The sequence below is a fragment of the Salvelinus fontinalis genome, chromosome 14 (genome assembly GCF_029448725.1).
Source record: "Salvelinus fontinalis isolate EN_2023a chromosome 14, ASM2944872v1, whole genome shotgun sequence".
NCBI classification, from domain to species: domain Eukaryota; kingdom Metazoa; phylum Chordata; class Actinopteri; order Salmoniformes; family Salmonidae; genus Salvelinus; species Salvelinus fontinalis.
The window spans coordinates 38311184-38332455 of NC_074678.1; the positions used below are offsets into that span (position 1 = coordinate 38311184).

Sequence of the window (21272 nt, forward strand, 5' to 3'; positions counted from 1 at the left end):
CATTCGTTCATTGTAGGCTGAGGCTGGTCACGCCGCCATTCCATTGTTTTATTATCTGCAATAATAATGCATGACACTGACCCACCACCACATGGATATACAGCAGATGTCTGAAACGTACCACCTGCTCCTTACAGTATTGCCAGAACCAGAGCCTAAAGGATACACATTTAGTATCAGTCAGCCATTTTTAAGTACCATAAATAACACAATCAAACATATGCCATCACAAACACTCTTTACCATTTTAGAGATCTTTCCATTCACACTTAAAATATGTTCAATTACAAATGTGTCTATTCTGTAGCATGATATCATTGCTCTGAGAATATCTTCTTCTCCAGGTAAACTCCCTTGAGAACCAGTGTGGCCACCAGTGAGAGGAAGGCCACCACCGACAGTATAGTACGCAGGGCTTTGAACCAGCTGGGGTAGGTGGGCAGCAGAGACAGGTCATAGTGTAGGGAGATGCCTAGCCCCATGATGACCATCATAGCTGCTGGGGTAATCGTGTCGCTGAACAGCATGGCCAGCCAGGCTAACAGGGATGGAACCACGCTATTGGCCAGGTTGATCCAGTCTGGCTTGGCCGGGCTAGTCTCCGGGATGGCAAAGCCCCACCGCGCACCGCCCAGGAAAGACAAGATAGACGCTCCATAGGCCACCTGGGCGAAGGCCACTTCTGGCAGGTAGGTCTCGGTCACAGCCATGACGAGCGGAGCAGCGATGAAAGGGATAAGGCTGGAGAGGCTCAGGTACAGCGCTGGTTTGGGGCTCTTTCCCAGGTCTCTCATGTCATAACGGAGCAAGTCCAACTCTCTGGGTGGAGGCTCTGGTTGTTGTCGTTTCTTCAGCCTCGCAGCAGAGCTGTGGAAGTACTGGGTCCTCAATAGACCAACAGCATCACTTATTTTAGGGAGCAGCCTGGCCGAGGAGACTCTGCAGGGCCACAGGGGACAGGAACTATAGGAGGCATCAGACACCCTGACTGAGGCACCAGCAGACAGGCAGGACATCTGCTGTGGAGAGTCCCAATGCATCCATGGAAATAGAGATTCAATAAGATGAGTAGATGGACATGACATGAAACAATGTTTAGTCTCCTCTTACAGGTAAACTCACCTTGTGAGCAGTAAGGATGGGTCTTCTAAATATACCAGCCAACATCTTATCTGAAAAGGTAGACAATGTTAATAGATATCCCAAAATCTGAATAGCATAGTGCTATATAAATGTCTGAAATCGCTGCAGTAACCTGCCTGCCTGTTTAGCACGGAGTTGCTTGTGTAGAAAGTCATATACTGTTAATGTCTCATCAAAATCACTGCCTCTGCGCAGAGAACATCTCTATACTATCTCGGATTATTGTATTCTTACTTGTTTTTCAAATCGGAATTAAATGTTGTTATAAATAAGTAAAAATCCGCTGTCCCTGATGTCAGACATAGACCCTGCCGATTTGTGTGCGAACATATATTCCTTCCGTCCGTACAGTGACCTATGAGAAATCTGGTTCCACAACAGTTACCCTCACAGTAACGATTAATTGTTAAATTAAATGTGGTGGATATATTTGCTACATCATTAAACAGATAAACTGACTGTCAAAGACCACACGTTACAGGCACAGCAGAGATCACTGTTTATAACGTGTGGACATGTGCTCTTCCATTGCTTAGTATGTCTAGGACAAACAGGAACAAGTAGCAAGCTAGGATAGCTAACATTACTGTTAGCTAGTTCAAACGAAAGTCTGATAAAACGGGATCTCACAACCCAAATGTACTAACTACAACAGCTGAAATTATATATTTGCAGTTGCAAGACAGGCATGTTCCGCCTACACGTACATCTCGGATATTAGCTGAATTGACAGAGACAAGCAAGTGGTCTGTGTGAGGCTCGAGACATTTATCTCTAGGTAGGTGGCCATTTTGACACCGTTGATTTCGTCTGCTGCTAGCTCCATTTATCATCCATGGCCGTTGACAGTTACACTTTTCGATGTTCATGTGTCATCACGTCAAGTAATGCATATATAATAATTTATGTTGTTAGCTAATATAATAATATTGAAAGTTGCACCATGCGTAATCGTTCATTGGCGAGTCGCACTCATTCAATGGCCTGCTAACAGTAACGTTAGCTTGTACGTAATGCTTGTTTACAACAGAGCCTGCTAACTAGTTTGCTAGCTGCTAGCCATATTACATAACTCCAACTGTCCATTGTCATTTTCTTGCCTAAATGTTGTGTTTCTTAACAGTGTTGATCTGCTGCTGAAGAAGTAATTTGAAGAGACGGCTGAGAAGTAAAGAAGAACACTTAGTTTTGTTTTGTTCAATGCCAATCCTTACAACAACTTCAGCAACAATCTCTTCTGCCGGATGCTACAGCAAAGTCAGGATTGTACAATCTAGTAAAAGGCAGACAGTTGTTAGATATCTTTTGAAAATTATATGAGTGACCTTTTAAGGAGAGTTGCCTCTGTATGACTCGAGTATAATTTTATAGCTAAGAAGTGAGTCAGTTTACATGAGTATTCGCTTTGACTGAATGGTGTATCTGACCAACAACAACAGCCTAGGTTTGTCGTGTCTGAGGGTAAGATAAATGCAAAAAGGTGCACAGAACCAAATCTCCAGTACGTTCTCTAGCAATACAACCTCTACAATAGTGAGTTAATGAGAATGTCAGGCTCCTTCTCACACCCCTTCTCAGAAAAGTCAGGATTTAGGGTGTGTTGATTGATACTACTAACAAACACAATGTTAGTCACATCATAGCGATAGGCCCCCTTGGGTTTTGTTATGTGACTAAACCTTGACCACCCCCCCCCCCTCCCTCCCCGTTTCTCCTTGTCGTAGCCCTCCGGTTGTGTGGATGAGGTGAACACAGGCTTTTCGCTGTTTTCCCCTTGAAGCGGCACTGTGAGGTAGATCCCCCCCCCCCCCCCATTTTCTTTCAGAGAGTGTCCACATCTGGAGATAGGATGAGTTGGTGAGGAGGAATCAGTTTCAGGGCTGGCACAAAGTGCTGCTTCCATAAACCTTTTGAGAACATAGAACAGTTGAGTTGACTTTCCTCACTGACTCACACAGACAGGCCTAGATCAAACAACCAAACAGATCCCTACTACATATGCTTGCTTTTCATTCATGTCTGTGTGACTGATTCAATCAAATCATCTCGACGCCAGCCAAGACCGGCAGTACAGATAACTGCCAGTCTCCTTACCAAGCCCCTTCTCCACTCATCGCCTCACCCTGGGAACTGGAGCTTCTCTCTGCCAAGGGCTCTGTCTCGCTCAGGCTGAAGAGTGGTCCTATCTCCTGGTCTGCCTTAGCTTAACAGACACCAGGGCTGGGCCAGCTGTACCAAGAGGAACACATACCACACTGACAGAGAGAAGGGCCACTGGACTACAGAGCTGACTACTCTGGGTAAGAAGATTTGTTATGTCATTCTGGTCAAGCTGTCGGTGGGTACAATCAGTGTCCTCTCTTTATACTGAAGTGAAATGATACTAACTACCAAGTGATTTGGCAGAGTTCACATTCGCACACACTTCGAAAAGCTGCAATGATGATCGGTGTAAATCCTAATTCATTAAAATCATTAATTTTAATTATTTGGGTAAAGATGAATAAAGACTACCATAAGTTGTCTGTCATAAGCAGCCTGACATTATCTTGCATGAAACACCAACTCCTCTGAAGTAACACTGATGGTTATTCACACTAATTTCTGTCTGATGTCTGTTATTAGAGGTCTGGCAGTGATATCCCTATTTCCTTGCCTCTCCAGATCCTGGCCATGAGGTTTGATGCCACGCTCTACTGACGGGAGACACTGGACCTAAATGGCGCAGCATGACTTTGTTCCAGCCTGGCTTAACTTCTCTACGCCTCAGCCCGCCAAGGTAAGTGAGCAGGGCCGGTATTGGCCATCCTAGTCTGTTGCTCCTCTATTGGTCCTCATGCAAGTCATAAGGCTGATGACATCATGACTTCCCATCAAACCATCACGACTTCCCATCAAAACCTTTGCTGTTGTCTAAAAAACACTATTTTGCTCAAAACATATATTTTTTTATCCTTTAAGCCAAGTGTACACTACAGAATTTAGCTGTCCCAGACAAGTTTTTGAGATCGGAGACAAAATCCTCATGTCGTTGCCCTCTCGGTACGCAGTCTTCACCGGCGCGTTTAATGTGAGCAGATCAGAAACGCAATCTAAGTACTTCCGATCCCGTCTTTGAGCAATCCCAGACGTCCCAATATTTTCAAACGTTTGATTTTATCTGCACAAAATCTACAATGCTCTTGTAGTGTAAGATGTGCAATGACAAGTTTTGAGAACAGTGATCAGCAATAGCCAATGAGAGCTCATCAGAGAAGACATTGTTTCGAATCACCCAGAATGTGTAGTCTCTTGAGCCGGAGCGATGACTACTTGCATTTGTACTTGCCAAAGTCACTTTAACCAAAGTCAGTGTCAAATTGTGTCATCTCTGAAGTTCACAAGCAATGTTATTTATTTATTTTCGATCTTGTCTCATTGCTGCAACTCCCCAATGGGCTCGGGAGGCGAAGGTCGTGTCATGTGTCCTCCGAAACATGACCCGCCAAACGGCGCTTCTTAACACCCACCCGCTTAACCTGAAAGCCAGACGCACCAATGTGTCGGCGGAAACACTATTCACCTGGCGATCGAGGTCAGCCTGCAGGCGCCCGGCACGCCACGAGTCGCTGGCGCGAGATGAGCAATTGATTTAAGTAAAACGACAAAACCTCCCCTAAGCCGGACAACACTGGGCCATTTGTGTGCCGCCCTATGGGACTCCCGATCATTGCCGGTTGTGATAAAGCCCGGGATCAAACCTGGCTCTGTAGTAATGTCTCTAGCACTGTGATGCGGTGCCTTAGACCACTGCACCACTAGGGAGGCCCTACAAGCAATGTTATTTAATTCAAAATGTTGGCTAGATATTTCAACTCTGTATGGCAAGCGTGAATGAGGCTGCTTTAACAATCTAATCTCATCATCACATCATTGTGTTCACGAGACCGCGTGGTATGGAGAATCCTCACGACCAAGTGAAGAATCTTGTAGTGTGTGACCCCCGTCTGTTCCACATTGTTTAGTGTGCGCACCACTAAGTTGGCAAGACAAAAAACAACAGGAAAGACAGTCGTTTAATGTGAGCGGCTCGGCGATGTTTGGATTTTGAAAGTCGTGTGGTGTACGCATTAGTGTGTGTACTTTACTGTATTTATACTTGGAATATCACTTTTCAACAGGAAAAGTAAAAAAAAATCCCCGGAGGACGTCTTTATGCTCTGAATATCAGCTACCCACCTTTATCAGGAGTAACCTTGAGCCTATTTGCAATGAGAATCCATGTATTTACACAGCGGGGAATGCAGAAGTCTTTTCTTTTTCGCTGTGATGCAGCTCGTCAAAAATATACTAATACAAACTTGAAATCACTGATTATCATGACAATTTACCCAACTGTTTGAAACTCCTAGACAGCAGTTTCCTTTGACCTGTCCTGTTTTTAGGATATACACCTGTTTGTTAGGCTATTTGATCGGAAAAACGTGCATGATGTAAAAAGTGTCTCATGACATTTGTCATAAATTTGATCTCCAGCCTGTAGGCTACAGAAAACGTAGGCTATAGGCTACATGATTTAAACAGTGCCTTCAGAAAGTGTTCACACCACTTCACTTTTTCCACATTTAGTTGTGTTACAACCTGAATTAAAATTGTATTCAATTGTGATTTTTTTGTCACTGACCTACACACAATACCCCACAATGTCAAGTTCAGAAGTAGTAATGTGCTTGACAAGTCAGGTAATAAGTTGCATGGACTCACTCTGTGTGTAATAAGTGTTTAACATGATTTTTGAATCACTACTTCATCTCTGTACCCCACACATACAATTATCTGTAAGGTCTCTCAGTCGAGCAGGGAATTTCACACAGTTTCAAAGAGCAGGGAGGTTTTTCACTGCCTTACAAAGGGCACGTATTGGTAGATGGGTAAAAAATAAAGAAAAGCAGACATTGAATATCCCTTTGAGCATGGTGAAGTTATTAATTACACTTTGGATCGTGTGTCAATACACCCAGTCACTACAAAGATGCAGGTGTCCTTCCTAATTCAGTTACCAGAGAGGAAGGAAACTGCTCAGGGATTTCACCGTAAGGCAAATGGTGACTTTAAAACAGTTACAGAGTTGAATGGCTGTGACAGGAGAAGACTGAGGATGGATCAACAACGTTGTAGTTACTCCACAATACTAACCTAAATGACAGAGTGAAAAGAATGAAGCCTGTACAGAATAAAAATATTCCAGAACATGCATCCTGTTTGAAATGACAAAATAAAAAATGTGGCAAAGACATGAACTTCGTGTTCTGAATAAAAAGTGTTATATTTGGGGCAAATATAACACGTCACTGAGTACCACTATCAATATTTTCAAACATTGTGGTGGCTGCAACATGGGTGTGCTTGTCACCTGCAAGGACTAGGGAGTTTGATAATAAGAAATGGAATAGAGCTAAGGACTGGCAAAATCCAAGTGGAAAACCTGGTTCAGTCTGCTTTCCAAGAGACAATTACCTTTCAGCACTACAATAACTTAAAACACAAGAAGAAATATACACTGGAGTTTCTAACCAAGATGACATTTAAATGTTCCTGAGTGGCTGTCTAGCAATAATCAACAACCAACTTGACAGAGCTCGAAGAATTCTGAAAAAAAGTATGCAAATATTGTACAATCCAGATATGAATGTCTCTTGGAGACTTAGCCAAAAAGACTTAGAGCTGTAATTGCTGCCAAAGGTGATTCTAACATGTATTGGTTGAATACTTATCTAATCAAGATACATTAGTGTTTTATTTTTTACAAATGTTAGAATTTTTCTTCCACTTTGACATTACAGAGTATTTTGTGTCGATTGTTGACAAAAAAAATACAATTAAATCCGTTTTAATCACACTTTGTAACACAACAAAATGTGTAAAAAGTCAAGATGTGTGAATACTTTCTGAAGGCACTGTATGTTAAATCATTTTTTACTGGACATAGGTGGAGCGCCTCAGCGGTGCGTCTCCAACTGCACCCTGCACCCTGCGCTGGACATGAACAATATTTTGCACCCCTGCCTTTGACAAAGTGGATACTACACTACTCAATCAGCCCGACTAACCGTTGCCTGTATATAGCCTTGCTACTGTTATTTTTCACTGTCTCTTTACTGTTTTATTTCTTACCTATTGTTCACCTAATACCTTTTTTGCACTGTTGGTTAGAGCCTGTAAGTAAGCATTCCACTAAGGTCTACTACACCTATTGTATTCGGTGCACGTGACAAATACACTTTGATTTGATTTGTTCTGTAAATATGTTTTCTCAGAAGTTACTACTTCAAAAATTGGTTTTGGGAATGCCATGCTTTGTTGGATAAAGCGTTTTAGGTGGCTGGGTAAAATGTTAGCAGACTATGCATATACAGAGGGTTCAATGTTTGCGCTGAGGTGCCTGGTTGAACTTTGACCCCAAAGGTATGTTGTGGCCTTGAATGGCCCAGGTAGTTATGGCTGCCTGTCTTTGTAGAGGACAATAATACAATATAACACTCTAGTCTGTATCACTACTTTCCAGTTGTATCACTTCTTTCTAGTAGCACTTGTCAGAATTCTGTAGCTGTTAAAATCATGGTTCAAAGTAATATGGATGACAGTCTAGACAGTTTTTTAAATGTTTGGGGAGATTTAAGAAGTTTATTGATTTTGTTTTCTTAGTGCAGCCGGGGGTGGGCCATCCAGTGCATTAATACTGTATGTCAGGGCAGGATTTGATCAGATTTCAGTGGCTTTTGGTGTTGTTGGTTGTGTCTTCATGGTGCATGTTGGTATTAGGGATGTGACAAATGGACAATTTTGCTTAACATTTAAACGGCCATTTTCTTTTATTGGTGCTCCATTAAAATAATACGAAAAAATCATAAAATTCCACATCAATTTAAAATGCAGAATAATGGTTGTGTTACGTATGTATGACCTCTAGGGCCCAGCAATTAAGTTACACTATATATACCAAAGTATGTGGACACACCTTCAAGTTAGCTATTTCAGCCACACCCGTAGTTGACAAGTGTAGAAAATCGAGCACACAGCCGTGCAATTGACATAGACAAACATTGGCAGTAAAAAGGCCTTACTGAAGAGCTCAGTGACTTTCAACGTGGCACTGTCATAGGATGCCACCAAGTCAGTTAATCAAATTTCTGCCCTGCTAGAGCTGCCCCGGTCAACTGTAAGTGCTGTTATTGTGAAGTGGAAACGTCTAGGCGCAACAAGGGCTCAGCCGCGAAGTGGTAGGCCACACAAGATCACAGAATGGGACCGCCGAGTGCTGAATCGAGCAGCGCGTTTAAAATCGTCTGTCCTCGGTTGCAACACTCACTACAAAGTCCCAAACTGCCTCTGGAAGCAACATCATTATAATTACTGTTTGTCGAGAGCTTCATGAAATGGGTTTACACATAAGCCTAAGATCACCATGCGCAATGCTAAGCGTCGGCTGTAGTGGTGTAAAGCTCGCCACCATTGGACTCTGGAGCAGTGGAAACGCTGGAGTGATGAGTCACGCTTCACCATCTGGCATTTTGACAGATGAATCTGGGTTTGGCGGATGCCAGGAGTACGCTACCTACCCAAATTCATAGTGCCAACTGTAAAGTTTGGTGGAGGAGGAATAATGGTCTGGGGCTGTTTTATAATGGTTTGGGCTTGGCCCCTTAGTTCCAGTGAAGGGAAATCTTAACACTACAGCATACAATGACATTCTAGATAATTCTGTGCTTCCAACTTTGTGGCAACAATTTGCGGAAGGCCCTTCCTGTTTCAGCATGACAATGCCCCCGCACAAAGCGAGGTCCATATAGAAATAGTTTGTCGAGATCGGTGTGGAAAAACTTGACTGGCCTGCACAGAGCCCTGACCTCAACCCGTCGAACACCTTTGGAATGAATTGGCACACCGAATGCAAGCCAGGCCTAATTACCCAACATCAGTGTCCACAGAAATGTTCCAACATCTAGTGGAAAGCCTTCCCAGAAGAGAGGACCAACTCCATATTAATGCCCATGATTTTGGAATTAAATGTGTTTTATTTCTACAAAATGTCTTGGTAAATCATGATATTTAACAAACTTTAAAATACTTTTCTAGGGAGAGTGGCCTGCTTGCAGTAGCTCGAGATTATTTGATTGACACTTCTGGTTGCCTGTGTGATGGATTTTTGTCCCGTTTCAGAAGCGGCAAACCTTAATTACACACAAGTAAAAATGCCCGTTCATATCACCAGATAAGGTTTCGTAGTGTAGTCTACCCTAATATACAGACAAACAAACATGCCGTAGCCGAATGGCTTTCAAGGGGCCACATTCCATTATGTCTGAAACGTTATCGACACAGGCTACCGGTAGCCTACTGTAATTTCAAGTGAGGCAAAAACGAAAATTAGGCTCGCAAGACTGGCCCGAAGACATCGGTGCCATGAATAGGCTAGGATATTCTACAGGCGTCAGGCTAGGATATTCTACAGGCGTCAGACTGAAGACTGAACACACACTTGCATCATTAGCGAAGAGACCGAGCAGGTAGGCCAGTGCGAGGGAGAGAGAGGCAGAAGCGTGCTCATATGTTTTGGTAATCTGCATCTCGCAATGTCTTGTCTTGCCTACCTTGCAAATTCAAGTAGCCTAAAGCCTCTTCCTCTGATTTTATGTGAATTACACAACTTCCCCAGGCCTTTATAGCCTGTTGGTTATAACACGGAAAATAATGTTTTGTGATAACTGTGATTTTAATTAAGTGGGGGGTGGGGGGGGGGGATTTTAGGGATTTTTCTTAACGTTAAAACCTGTCTGGCTCTGGCGTTCCGCTAGCGGAACTCCTCCCACATTCCACTGAAAAGGCAGAGCGCGAAATTCAAAAGATATTTTTTTGAAATATTTAACTTTCACACATTAACAAGTCCAATACAGCAAATGAAAGATACACATCTTGTGAATCCAGTCAACATGTCCGATTTTTAAAATGTTTTACAGTGAAAACACCACATATATTTATGTTAGCTCACCACCAAATACAAAAAAGGACAGACATTTTTCACAGCACAGGTAGCATGCACAAAGCCAACCTAACTAACCAAGAACCAACCAAACTAACCAAGAAACAACTTCATTAGATGACAGTCTTATAACATGTTATACAATAAATCTATGTTTTGTTCGAAAAATGTGCATATTTGAGGTATAAATCAGTTTTACATTGCAGCTACAATCACAGCTACCGTCAGAAATAGAACCGAAGCAGCCAGAGTAATTACAGACACCAACGTCAAATACCTAAATACTCATCATAAAACATTTCTGAAAAATCGATGGTGTACAGCAAATTAAAGACAAACATCTTGTGAATCCAGCCAATATTTCCGATTTTTTTTAAGTAATTTACAGCGAAAACACAATATAGCATTATATTAGCTTACTACAATAGCCTACCACATTACCGCATTCATTCATCAAGGCACGTTAGCGATAGCAATAGGCACGTTAGCGATAGCAAATAAACCAGCAAGATATATAATTTTTGACTAACCTTGATAAGCTTCATCAGATGACAGTCCTATAACATCAGGTTATACATACACTTATGTTTTGTTCGAAAATGTGCATATTTAGAGCTGAAATCAGTGGTTATACATTGTGCTAACGTAGCATCTTTTTCCCACAACGTCCGGATATTTTTCTGACACACATATTCTGACCAAATAACTATTCATAAACATAACTAAAAAATACATGTATAGGAAATGATAGATACACTAGTTCTTAATGCAATCGCCGTGTTAGAATTCTAAAAATAACTTCATTACGATATGCAGTTTACGTTATGGCGAGAGCGTGCCCAAAACCTGGCCGCAAACTACTAGTTCACATGTACGACAGATATATGAAATAACATCACAAAATGGGTCCTACTTCTGCTGATCTTCCATCAGAATGTTGTACAAGGGGTCCTTTGTCCAGAACAATCGTTGTTTGGTTTTAGAACGGCCTTTTTCCCTCTCGATTTAGCAAGCACACTTGCCAAGTGGCGCGAATCTCTCCATCGTCAACAAACTCAGAGAACGGAACACGGCAAAACTCCCGAAAAATGTTCAATAATCTGATTAAACTATATTGAAAAAACATACTTTACCATGATATTGTCACATGTATCAAATAAAATCAAAGCCGGAGATATTAGTCGTCCATAACAACAGCTTATCAGGAGGTAAATCCAGGTTCCCATCACGCGCTCTCCAGAAAACAGGAAACTGGTGACACGTCATGCCGAGAGCTATTATTCGACACCAGATCAAGTTACACACTCCATTTCTTCTCTCACTGCCTGTCGACATCTAGTGGAAGACGTATGAAGTGCATCTAAACTAATAAATATCAAGGACTTTAATAGGCAGGCCCTAGAACAGTGCATCGATTTCAGATTTTCCACTTCCTGTCAGAAAGTTTGCTGCAAAAGGAGTTCTGTTTTACTCACAGATATAATTCAAACGGTTTTAGAAACTAGAGTGTTTTCTATCCAATAGTAATAATAATATGCATATTGTACGAGCAAGAATTGAGTACGAGGCCGTTTAAATTGGGCACGATTTTCCCCCAAAGTGAAAACAGCGCCCTCTGTCCTCAACAGGTTAAGGATCCCAACCTCGTTTAAACGGTTACTTTCACACCCCCATTTTGGTATAGTGTAATGGCTTGTGAGCTATTGCTCTGAGTGGTTACTGAGGCTCTTTTAAATGTGCCCCTCTGTCTCTCTTTCTCTGTCTCTCTCTCTTTGACACTTTCTGTATCTCTTTCTCCATCTCTGTACATCTCTCTTTCCCTCTCTGTATTTCTCAGTCTCTTGCAGCGTTTGAGGGGCACGGAGAGAATCTTGCCCGCGGTGATGCTCGGCCCGCTGTGAGCCGCCGCCGTCGTCATAACTCCTCTGACGGCTTCTTCAACAACAACCCTCTCAGAGCACCTGCAGGTAGCACACGCACATATACATGGTCTCACCCTACCTGACCCTGACTACCAAATCAAAGTGTATTAGTCACAGATATACATATGTTAAAGCAGGGTTGACCAGTATGTGTGTGTGTTGGATGGATTATGTGGTCCAATCAGTTCTTAACCTTCATTTTACTTTTCCACTCCTGGTTGCTAGGTGATTGGTTGCACCATCCCTCTCTCCTGCGGCATGACTCTGTGGACTCAGGCGTGGCTAAGGGAGGGCAGGGGGGCCTGGGCAGCGGTCTCTGGGGGCAGGAGGGACCCCACCATGGGCGCCACACCAAGCGCCCTGGGGACAGGGAGCGACCAGGGCCCCACCGTCAGCGCAACTGGACCTTCCACCCCCGGAAAGGAGGCTTCCTGCCAGTTGAGGGAGGCCATGAGGCCAAGCTGAAGTTTGTGGAGGAGGATTTTGTGGGTGCCCTCTCATCTTTCTCCAGATTTTCATTGCTTGAATTTAAAACAACTCCAAAGCTTTGGTTTATCAGGCTGTTTCAAAGAATTTTTAAATTGTTAGCGACCTGCTGGGTGATTACTATGTTTAAATTACTTCAGACAACTTTTGTTAAGTTACGGGTGTTCATGCTTTTTTCCACAGCCCTCACTCAATCAATCAGAGAGCAGTGGGAAGCCGGTGGCCCAGCCTCATGCTGTAGAGACTCCTGTAGGAGTTTGGGGTGAGTGAGGAGCTCTGCCAGTGACTGGCTTTGAAAGGGAGTAAGCCTGATTGATTGATTGGTCAATCCTTCCCCCACAGAGCACCCCCCTAGTGCCAAGCAGACCCTAACTAAGATGTTGGTCATCAAGAAGGTTTCCAAGGAAGACCCTAGCGCTGCTTTCTCTGCTGGTTTCGCCAACACAACGGTACCCCACCTAACCAACGTCACCAAAACCCCAATCTCCTCATCCAGTGTCTACAAGAACCTGGTGCCCAAGCCAGCTATCACCCCAACCAAGGTAGGTAAAGAAAAAAAAGGTAGGCCCTAAATATTGTCACGTCCTCAGACAAGGTAGGTCCTCACTACTGCCATCTCCTCAACCAGGACAGGGTATAATCACTAGTCACATCCTCAGCCAAGGTAGGACCTCACTACTGCCATCTCTTTGTGTGACGGCAGGTAGCCTAGTGGTTAGAGCATTGGACTTGTAACCGAAAGGTTGCAAGATCGAATCCCCGAGCTGACAATGTAAAAATATGTCGTTCTTCCCCTGAACAACATTGAAAATAAGAATTTGTTCTTAACTGACTTGCCTAGTAAAATGAAGGTAGCATTTGTTTTGAACAGGACAGGGTATAATCACTAGTCGCATCATCAGCCAAAATAATGAATCACTTCTTTACTTTCTATTTTCCCTCTGCAGGCTGGTCCCTGGAAGCCAAGCGGGAGAGAAACCAAAAGCAGTTTTAATTTATCCGGCTGGGACTCCGCCTTCACCAGCCCTGCTGCCTCTGGGAACAAACCTCTTACGCCTGTCACTCCCCCGACCTACGGCCCGACCTACGGAACCCCCAAGGAGGTGAGTCTGAACTCTGACAGGGACCAGAGGGCAACTTACTCACAGTTGAAGTCGGAAGTTTACATACACTTAGGTTGGAGTCATTAAAACTTGTTATTCAACCAATCCACAAATTTCTTGTTAACAAACTATAGTTTTGGCAAGTCGGTTAGGACATCTACTTTGTGCATGACACAAGTAATTTTTCCAATAATTGTTTACAGACAGATTATTTCACTTATAATTCACTGTATTACAATTCCAGTGGGTCAGAAGATTATACTAAGTGGACTGGGCATTTAAACAGCTTGGAGAATTCCAAGAAAATTATGTTATGGCGTTAGAAGCTTCTGATAAGTCAATTGGAGGTGTACCTGTGGATGTATTTCAAGGCCTACTTTCAAACTCAGTGCCTCTTTGCTTGACATCATGGGAAAATCAAAAGAAATCAGCCAAGACCTCAGAAAAAAATTTGTAGACTTCCACAAGTCTGGTTCATCCTTGGGAGCAATTTCCAAACGCCTGAAGGTACCACGTTCATCTGTACAGACAATAGTACGCAAGTATAAACACCATGGGACCATGCTGCTGTCATACCCCTCAGGAAGGAGACGCGTTCTGTCTCCTAGAGATGAACGTGCTTTGGTGTGAAAAGTCCAAATCAATCCCAGTACAACAGCAAAGGACCTTGTGAAGATGCTGGAAACAGGTACAAAAGTATCTATATCCACAGTAAAACTAATCCTATATCGACATAACCTGAAAGGCCGCTCAGCAAGGAAGAAGCCACTGCTCCAAACCCGCCATAAAAAAGCCAGTACGGTTTGCAACTGCATATGGGGACAAAGATTGTACTTTTTGGAGAAATGTCCTCTGGTCTGATGAAACAAAAATATAATTTTTTGGCCATAATGACCATCATTATGTTTAGAGGAAAAAGGGGGAGGCTTGTAAGCCGAAGAACATCATCCCAACTGTGAAGCACGGGGGTAGCAGCATCATGTTGTGGAGGTGCTTTGCTGCAGGAGGGACTGGTGCACTTCACAAAATAGATGGCATCATGTGGGAGAACAATTATGTGGATATATTGAAGCAACATCTCAAGACATCAGTCAGGAAGTTAAAGCTTCATCGCAAATGGGTCTTCCAAATGGACAATGACCCCAAGCATAATTCCAAAGTTGTGTCAAAGTGGCTTAAGGACAACAAAGTCAAGGTATTGGAGTGGCCATCACAAAGCCCTGACCTCAATCCTATAGAAAATGTGTTGGCAGAACTGAAAAAGTGTTTGCAAGCAAGGAGGCCTTCAAACCTAACTCAGTTACAACAGCTCTGTCAGGAGGAATGGGCCAGAATTCACCCAACTTATTGGGGAAGCTTGTGGAAGGCTACCCGAAACGTTTGACCCAAGTTAAACAATTGAAAGGCAATGCTACGAAATACTAATTGAGTGTATGTAAACTTCTGACGCACTGGGAATGTGATGAAATAAATAAAAGCTTAAATAAATAATTCTCTCTACTATTTTTCTGACATTTCACATTCTTAAAATAAAGTGGTGATCCTAACTGACCTAAAGACAGGGAATTTTTACTAGGATTAAATGTCAGGAATTGTGAAAAACTGAGTTTAAATGTATTTGGCTAAGGTGTATGTAAACTTCCGACTTCAACTTTGTGAGTGTGTGTGTGTGTCTCTTTCTCGCTCTCTCTCTCTATATATATATATATATATATATATACACTGCTCAAAAAAATAAAGGGAACACTTAAACAACACAATGTAACTCCAAGTCAATCACACTTCTGTGAAATCAAACTGTCCACTTAGGAAGCAACACTGATTGACAATATATTTCACATGCTGTTATGCAAATGGAATAGACAAAAGGTGGAAATTATAGGCAATTAGCAAGACACCCCCAATAAAGGAGTGGTTCTGCAGGTGGTGACCACAGACCACTTCTCAGTTCCTATGCTTCCTGGCTGATGTTTTGGTCACTTTTGAATGCTGGCGGTGCTTTCACTCTAGTGGTAGCATGAGACGGAGTCTACAACCCACACAAGTGGCTCAGGTAGTGCAGCTCTTCCAGGATGGCACATCAATGCGAGCTGCGGCAAGAAGGTTTGCTGTGTCTCAGCGTAGTGTCCAGAGCATGGAGGCGTGGAGCATGGAGGCGCTACCAGGAGACAGGCCAGTACATGCAGAACCACTCGTGTCTTGCTAATTGCCTATAATTTCCACCTTTTGTCTATTCCATTTGCACAACAGCATGTGAAATTTCTTGTCAATCAGTGTTGCTTCCTAAGTGGACAGTTTGATTTCACAGAAGTGTGATTGACTTGGAGTTACATTGTGTTGTTTAAGTGTTCCCTTTATTTTTTTGAGCAGTGTATATATATATAATCATTTAACCTTTATTTTATCAGGGAGTCCTACTGAGACAAGGTCTCTTTCAGAGATGAGCCCTAAATACAGAAAAGACACAAAATATAAATACAAAATGTAATCAGAAAGAAAAACAAACATATTCATCAGTAATAAGGTCCTCAATCAGCTTTCTGAATTCCCCTAGCGGTACCAGCAGTCAAATCTAAGAAAATGTTGAAGATTGTTCTACAAATAAGGTGCAAGAAAACTAAAAGCTGATTTACCTAACTCAGTAGAGACCAAAGGAATTCCCAGAGTTAACCATCCCTGAGACTGGGTTTGGTAACTCGTATGTCTAAAGTTTAGTTATGATGTTAGGTACAATGGGACTTTTTGTAAAAGGGCTTTATATATGAAAACATAGCAATGTATCAAACTAGGTGACATCGAAGAGGGCCAACCAACTTTCTGGTAGAGAATGCAGTGATAAAATTGTCACCCGTAATAAAGCTGTGCTTCATCCAACAAGAGTTGGAGTCTGAAAACACTGCTCAAGCATTCCACCACTGACCCAAGCTACACTTGATTTGATACAATTTATTTGAAAAGACTTACAATTTATTTGGTAATACCTCTCTCAGCCTCCCTCCAGCATCACCCCTCCCATCGACGTCACCCCTCCTCGTCTGAAGCTGATGCGTCGCAGCACCGACCGGAAGAGTGAGTTCCTGCGAGGCCTGAAGGATGATAAGAACTGGGACGGGCCCACCTCTACCAGTCCATCAGAGAACAGAGGAGACTTACAAGAGAATGGGATCCTTCACTCTCTCAGCGACTCAGACACAGATCACCTTTCCAGCTCGTTGGAGGCAGAATACAGGTAAGTTGCACACACATGCACATACCCTCTCTTCCTTCACACCCCTCAGTGACTCAAACAGTAAGATCCTGAAGTTGAGTGGGGTGTGTTGGGTTGGGGGCGCTGTAGGGCGGTGGACCCCTGGGGTCAGGGTGGGGCGACCAAGGTAAATTGTGTGAAATTAACGAGAGCCCTACATTATTATATTTATATATTTGTATTTTAGTCATTTAGCAGACGCTCTTATCCAGAGCGACTTACAGTAGAGTGCATGCATTTTATTACATTTTTACATACTGAGACGAGGATATCCCTACCGGCCAAACCCTCCCTAACCCGGACGACGCTATGCCAATTGTGCGTCGCCCCACGGACCTCCCGGTTGCGGCCGGCTGCGACAGAGCCTGGGCGTGAACCCAGAGACTTTGGTGGCGCAGCTAGCACTGCGATGCAGTGCCCTAGACCACTGCGCCACCCGGGAGGCGCAGTGGTTATTATTATGAAATTAATTATATGGAGGCTTTGCTGTTGCTGTATGTATATGCATGGACACTGAGTGTAAAAAACATTAAGGACACCTTCCTAATATTGAGTTGCACCCCTTTTTGCCCTCAGAACAGCCTCAGTTCGTTGTAGCATGTCCTACAATGTGTCAAAAGCGTTCACGCGGATGCTGGCCCATGTTGACTTCTATGCTTCCCACAGTTGTGTCAAGTTGGCTGGATGTCCTTTGGGTGGTGGACCATTTTTGATACACACAGGAAACTGTTGAGTGAAAAACCCAGCAGCGTCGCAGTTCTTGACACACTCATACCGGTCGCTTGGCACCTACTACCATACCCCGTTCAAAGGCACTTAAATCTTTTGTTTTGCCCATTGACCGTCTGAATGGCACACACACAATCCATGTCTCAATTGTATCAAGGCTTAAAAATTATTTTTTAACCTGTTTCCTCCCCTTCATCTACACTAATTGAAGTGGATTTAATACTTAAGAGTCTATAGACGCACCTGTGTGTCAATCTGAGTAACATGATACAAAATCCCCATGGGCTGCGTCTCCATCCACCACATCTTCCCATGTCAGGCCTTCCGCATCTGCGGAGGAAGGTGGCTGAGCTACAGGGGTTTTTGTCAGACCATGAGACATCCCGAAATTCTGTCTTCTCAAGAAAACGTTTGTAGTGTCCGAACGGTTTCCGTTTTGCTCTACGACCCCCACAAGTGTCACGGGACACATCTGAAGTCGGTAACGCTGATGTGCCAATTTTTGTCTGTAGCGTCCGAACTGTGTAGATTCGGACGCTACTATGACCCCACTGTGGAAGGGGAAACTCATGAACAAAATGGTGTTCTCCGTTTTGCTCTAGGACCCCCACCAGTGTCACGGGACTAGTCTGAAGGTCACCCATACAAACACATGGAAGTATGGAGGTAGTTTTGTGACAAAAAAATAAGGGGTTAAATGTGTAAAAACGTTAATATTTCCTGAGCTTTCTTACATCTAGATATAGAGCAATCACTTCAAAGCTTGTTTTACCAGTGACCTCTGCCTCTTCTGGTAGGTTGCTCAAAGCTATGGGCTGGCAGGAGTACCCAGAGAATGATGACAACTTTTTGCCCATCACTGATGCTGAGCTCCAAGAATTTCAAGCTAAAACTGAGAAGGTAAAAGCTATACATAGCTATTTACATGTGTTACTGTGAGCCTGTGAGTGGATATCTCTCTATAGCTAGGTTTCCATCCAATTGGCGACAGATTTTCAAGCAAATATTCAAAAATGTACACAAAAACAATACGCGCATTTTCCCACGAGGGGTGTTTTCATCACACTGACTTGTTGCAGATCAAGTGCTGTGCATGGTGATGACGTAGTGCACATAAAAACCACTTCTGCAGTTAAGTTCCCATGTACGAATAAAAAACACAAATGGGTTACCATCGCATTTTCAACTCTACCGATGGTTTTGTCACAAAAACTGTTGCAATAAATAGCAAACTTGCCTAATGTGGTTCTGGTGCATGCTCTCTGGACAACAGTTTGCTTATAAAGTGGACCGGTTATATGATGAGATATGGATAAGAGCAATGTCATTTTATTTGATAATTGGCAACAAGCACCGTTCAAATAATAGTCTCCCCTCGATATTTAGCCTATTGGAAATGTGCATGATCACTGTGCACTTAACCACCATGTGAAGTTCATCATAAATTATTCCAACATGTGAAGTTCATCATAAGTTATTTCGTCTGCCTATAAACTTTTAATGCTTTTCCATGTCGTGGTGAAAGGCCATAGACTGTGGTAGGCCTACAATGTGACATATCATTGCGTGATTAATATCAATATTTACACATTTTCACCGCCATTTCACCATATCCCACCATTTCGAACAAACAAATTGTCTATCGACATTTATGAATTTGGACCAACATTTCCTGTTTCCAATAGCCCTGTTGTGACTTCTCATGCATCAGGTCTGCATGAAAAGTTTGGAAACCTGGTTACTGTTGTTATTAATCTATCTGTCTGTTTTAGCTGAAGAGGAACAGGCTGGGCCAGAACGGTGTTCTCCTGAAGCCTCTTCTCAAGGGTGCGCCCCTGCCCCTGCTGTCCTGGAGAAGCCCTGTAGAGCCTGAACTAGAAGAGGTCTCAGAGTCCGAGAGCACTAGCAGCAGCCAGACAGACGACGACGCCGACACCTAACATGGCTTTACACCCCTCCTCTTCTTCTTCCTCACGTCACGCTCCCTCGCTCATTGCACTCGCCTGTTTTACACTTCTTCCTCGTTCACAAGAGACTGGTCATACAGACACTGGTGTGACAGAGAGGGGTCAGAGGTGATGCCTGCCTGAGGGTCTTTCTTCTTGGTTTTCCTTCTGCTTTTTCTTTCCTTTCTTTTTCCTTTTTTTTGACCCCTTTGGTCTTATCCTAGAAGCTAAAATGATTATTGAAAGTAAAACACATCAGCATTTTTCTTTTGATTTTGTGATGAAAAAATTTAGCCCCATGATGTTGACAACAACCAAACCAATAATGATTTTACTTGCAAATGACTTCATCGATTGATACTTTTTTTTGTTGAAAGACGGCTTTGACACCTGCTCTTGCTGAAACAATTTGTAGCTTTTGTGTTGAGATGAAACAATCATTGTGAGCAGTTGATATTGACATTGCTTCCAATCCCCTAAATAACCCTTCTGTAAGGATTTAGGTTTGTTTTTTGTTTTGGTCCATTTAAAGCTGACAAATGGTAATGTATCGGTCTTATTTGAACAGTGTAAGGCATGATTTTGCTGATCATTATATTTATCCTAAGCGGTAGGAGAACAGTCATTTACAGTTATGGACCACCATTACTTTTATTGCAATACTGATTTAATGTAGCCAGTAAGGGCATAAAGAATAATAAAACAACGTTACGAAGTAATGGAAATGTCACTTTACCAAACTTATTCTGGAGAAAAACTCAATTATTCCGTCGTAGCTGTTCAAGCTGATTGTCTGTTCTTAGTTCACCAACTGCCATAATTTTCAGATGTTCAAAATTCCAAGTTCTGTGGTTGATAAAGACTGTAAACGTACAGCCCCCCCCCCCCCCCCCCCCCCCGATACAACCTGGTTTTCTTTCTTACATGAGGGACTGCTTTTGAAAATTATGCATTTACCAGGTTTAGAAATTGCAACAATTTTCCTGGCTGGTAGAATGTTCAGCTGGCTTTACCACAGATTTAAGGCTCTTTGTTGTTGTTGTTGTTGTTGTTTATAATTTGGTACAGCTGTCAATCCCACATAGATATTTCTCTTTTTTGCATATTGTTCTTGCAGCCTTGATATTCAGGGTGGATTGTAAAAAAAAATATAATACAAACTTTGAGTTTTGAAAAATGTAAGATTATTTTGATAACATTATTTACATATTTTTAAAGATAAGGTTTCATGTATGGAACTGTCTGTATGAGAAAGAAACTACTGCATCTTGGAAAAATGTAATTGTAATAAATATTTTGCATCGGTTTGCCAAACATTTGTCTGCTTCTCTATCTAAGAAGCTAAATGATCCACAAGTGATATGTTTAGTACTAGATTTATCCAGTAAAACCTATAAAATCAATTTGCGTCATCAAAGATTATAGCGCTGATTTGAGAAGTCTGCAGCCGGGGTGACTTAGTTGTAGCCACTACAGGGCAGCAGAGGACACTTGAAGTCTGTGTTGAGAGAGATTCAGAGATACAGGCCCACAACCACTTCCTGGAGCAACAGAGAGTGGGTAAGTAAGTTGCCGTAGACATAGAGAGTTTACACACCAATAAAATACGCGTACACACAAATAAATACTGTAGATTGTATCTGATGCTGCTGTTCTCCCATGTAGAACACGGGCTAA

At 42.7% G+C, this 21272-nt stretch overlaps 2 protein-coding genes across 10 annotated transcripts; one reads left to right on the forward strand and one right to left on the reverse strand.

Moving 5' to 3' along the window:
• Positions 1–6: 6 nt before the first annotated feature.
• On the reverse strand, positions 7–2104 carry tmem69 (transmembrane protein 69). 8 transcript variants are annotated; one of them, XM_055861660.1, is made up of 3 exons: positions 2086–2104; positions 1123–1172; positions 7–1019 (listed from the first exon to the last, which is right to left on the reverse strand). In XM_055861660.1, the coding sequence occupies exons 2-3, from the start codon at positions 1165–1167 to the stop codon at positions 315–317; spliced, it is 750 nt and encodes a 249-aa protein (XP_055717635.1). In that variant the 5' UTR covers positions 1168–1172; positions 2086–2104; the 3' UTR covers positions 7–314. The 8 variants fall into 8 exon arrangements, with proteins under 8 accessions (XP_055717635.1, XP_055717639.1, XP_055717638.1 ...); XM_055861664.1 differs by having other exon boundaries at positions 7–1016; positions 2086–2103; XM_055861663.1 differs by lacking the exon at positions 2086–2104 and adding an exon at positions 1851–1940 and having other exon boundaries at positions 7–1016.
• LOC129810779 (vasculin-like protein 1) lies at positions 1687–20909 on the forward strand. 2 transcript variants are annotated; one of them, XM_055861652.1, is made up of 11 exons: positions 1687–1921; positions 2267–3443; positions 3808–3922; positions 12000–12129; positions 12310–12569; positions 12754–12832; positions 12913–13112; positions 13518–13673; positions 16664–16902; positions 18447–18549; positions 19422–20909. In XM_055861652.1, exons 3-11 carry the CDS (start codon positions 3863–3865, stop codon positions 19587–19589), a joined length of 1395 nt encoding a protein of 464 aa, XP_055717627.1. In that variant the 5' UTR covers positions 1687–1921; positions 2267–3443; positions 3808–3862; the 3' UTR covers positions 19590–20909. The 2 variants fall into 2 exon arrangements, with proteins under 2 accessions (XP_055717627.1, XP_055717628.1); XM_055861653.1 differs by lacking the exon at positions 1687–1921 and adding an exon at positions 1936–2027.
• The last annotated feature ends 363 nt before the right edge of the window (positions 20910–21272 follow it).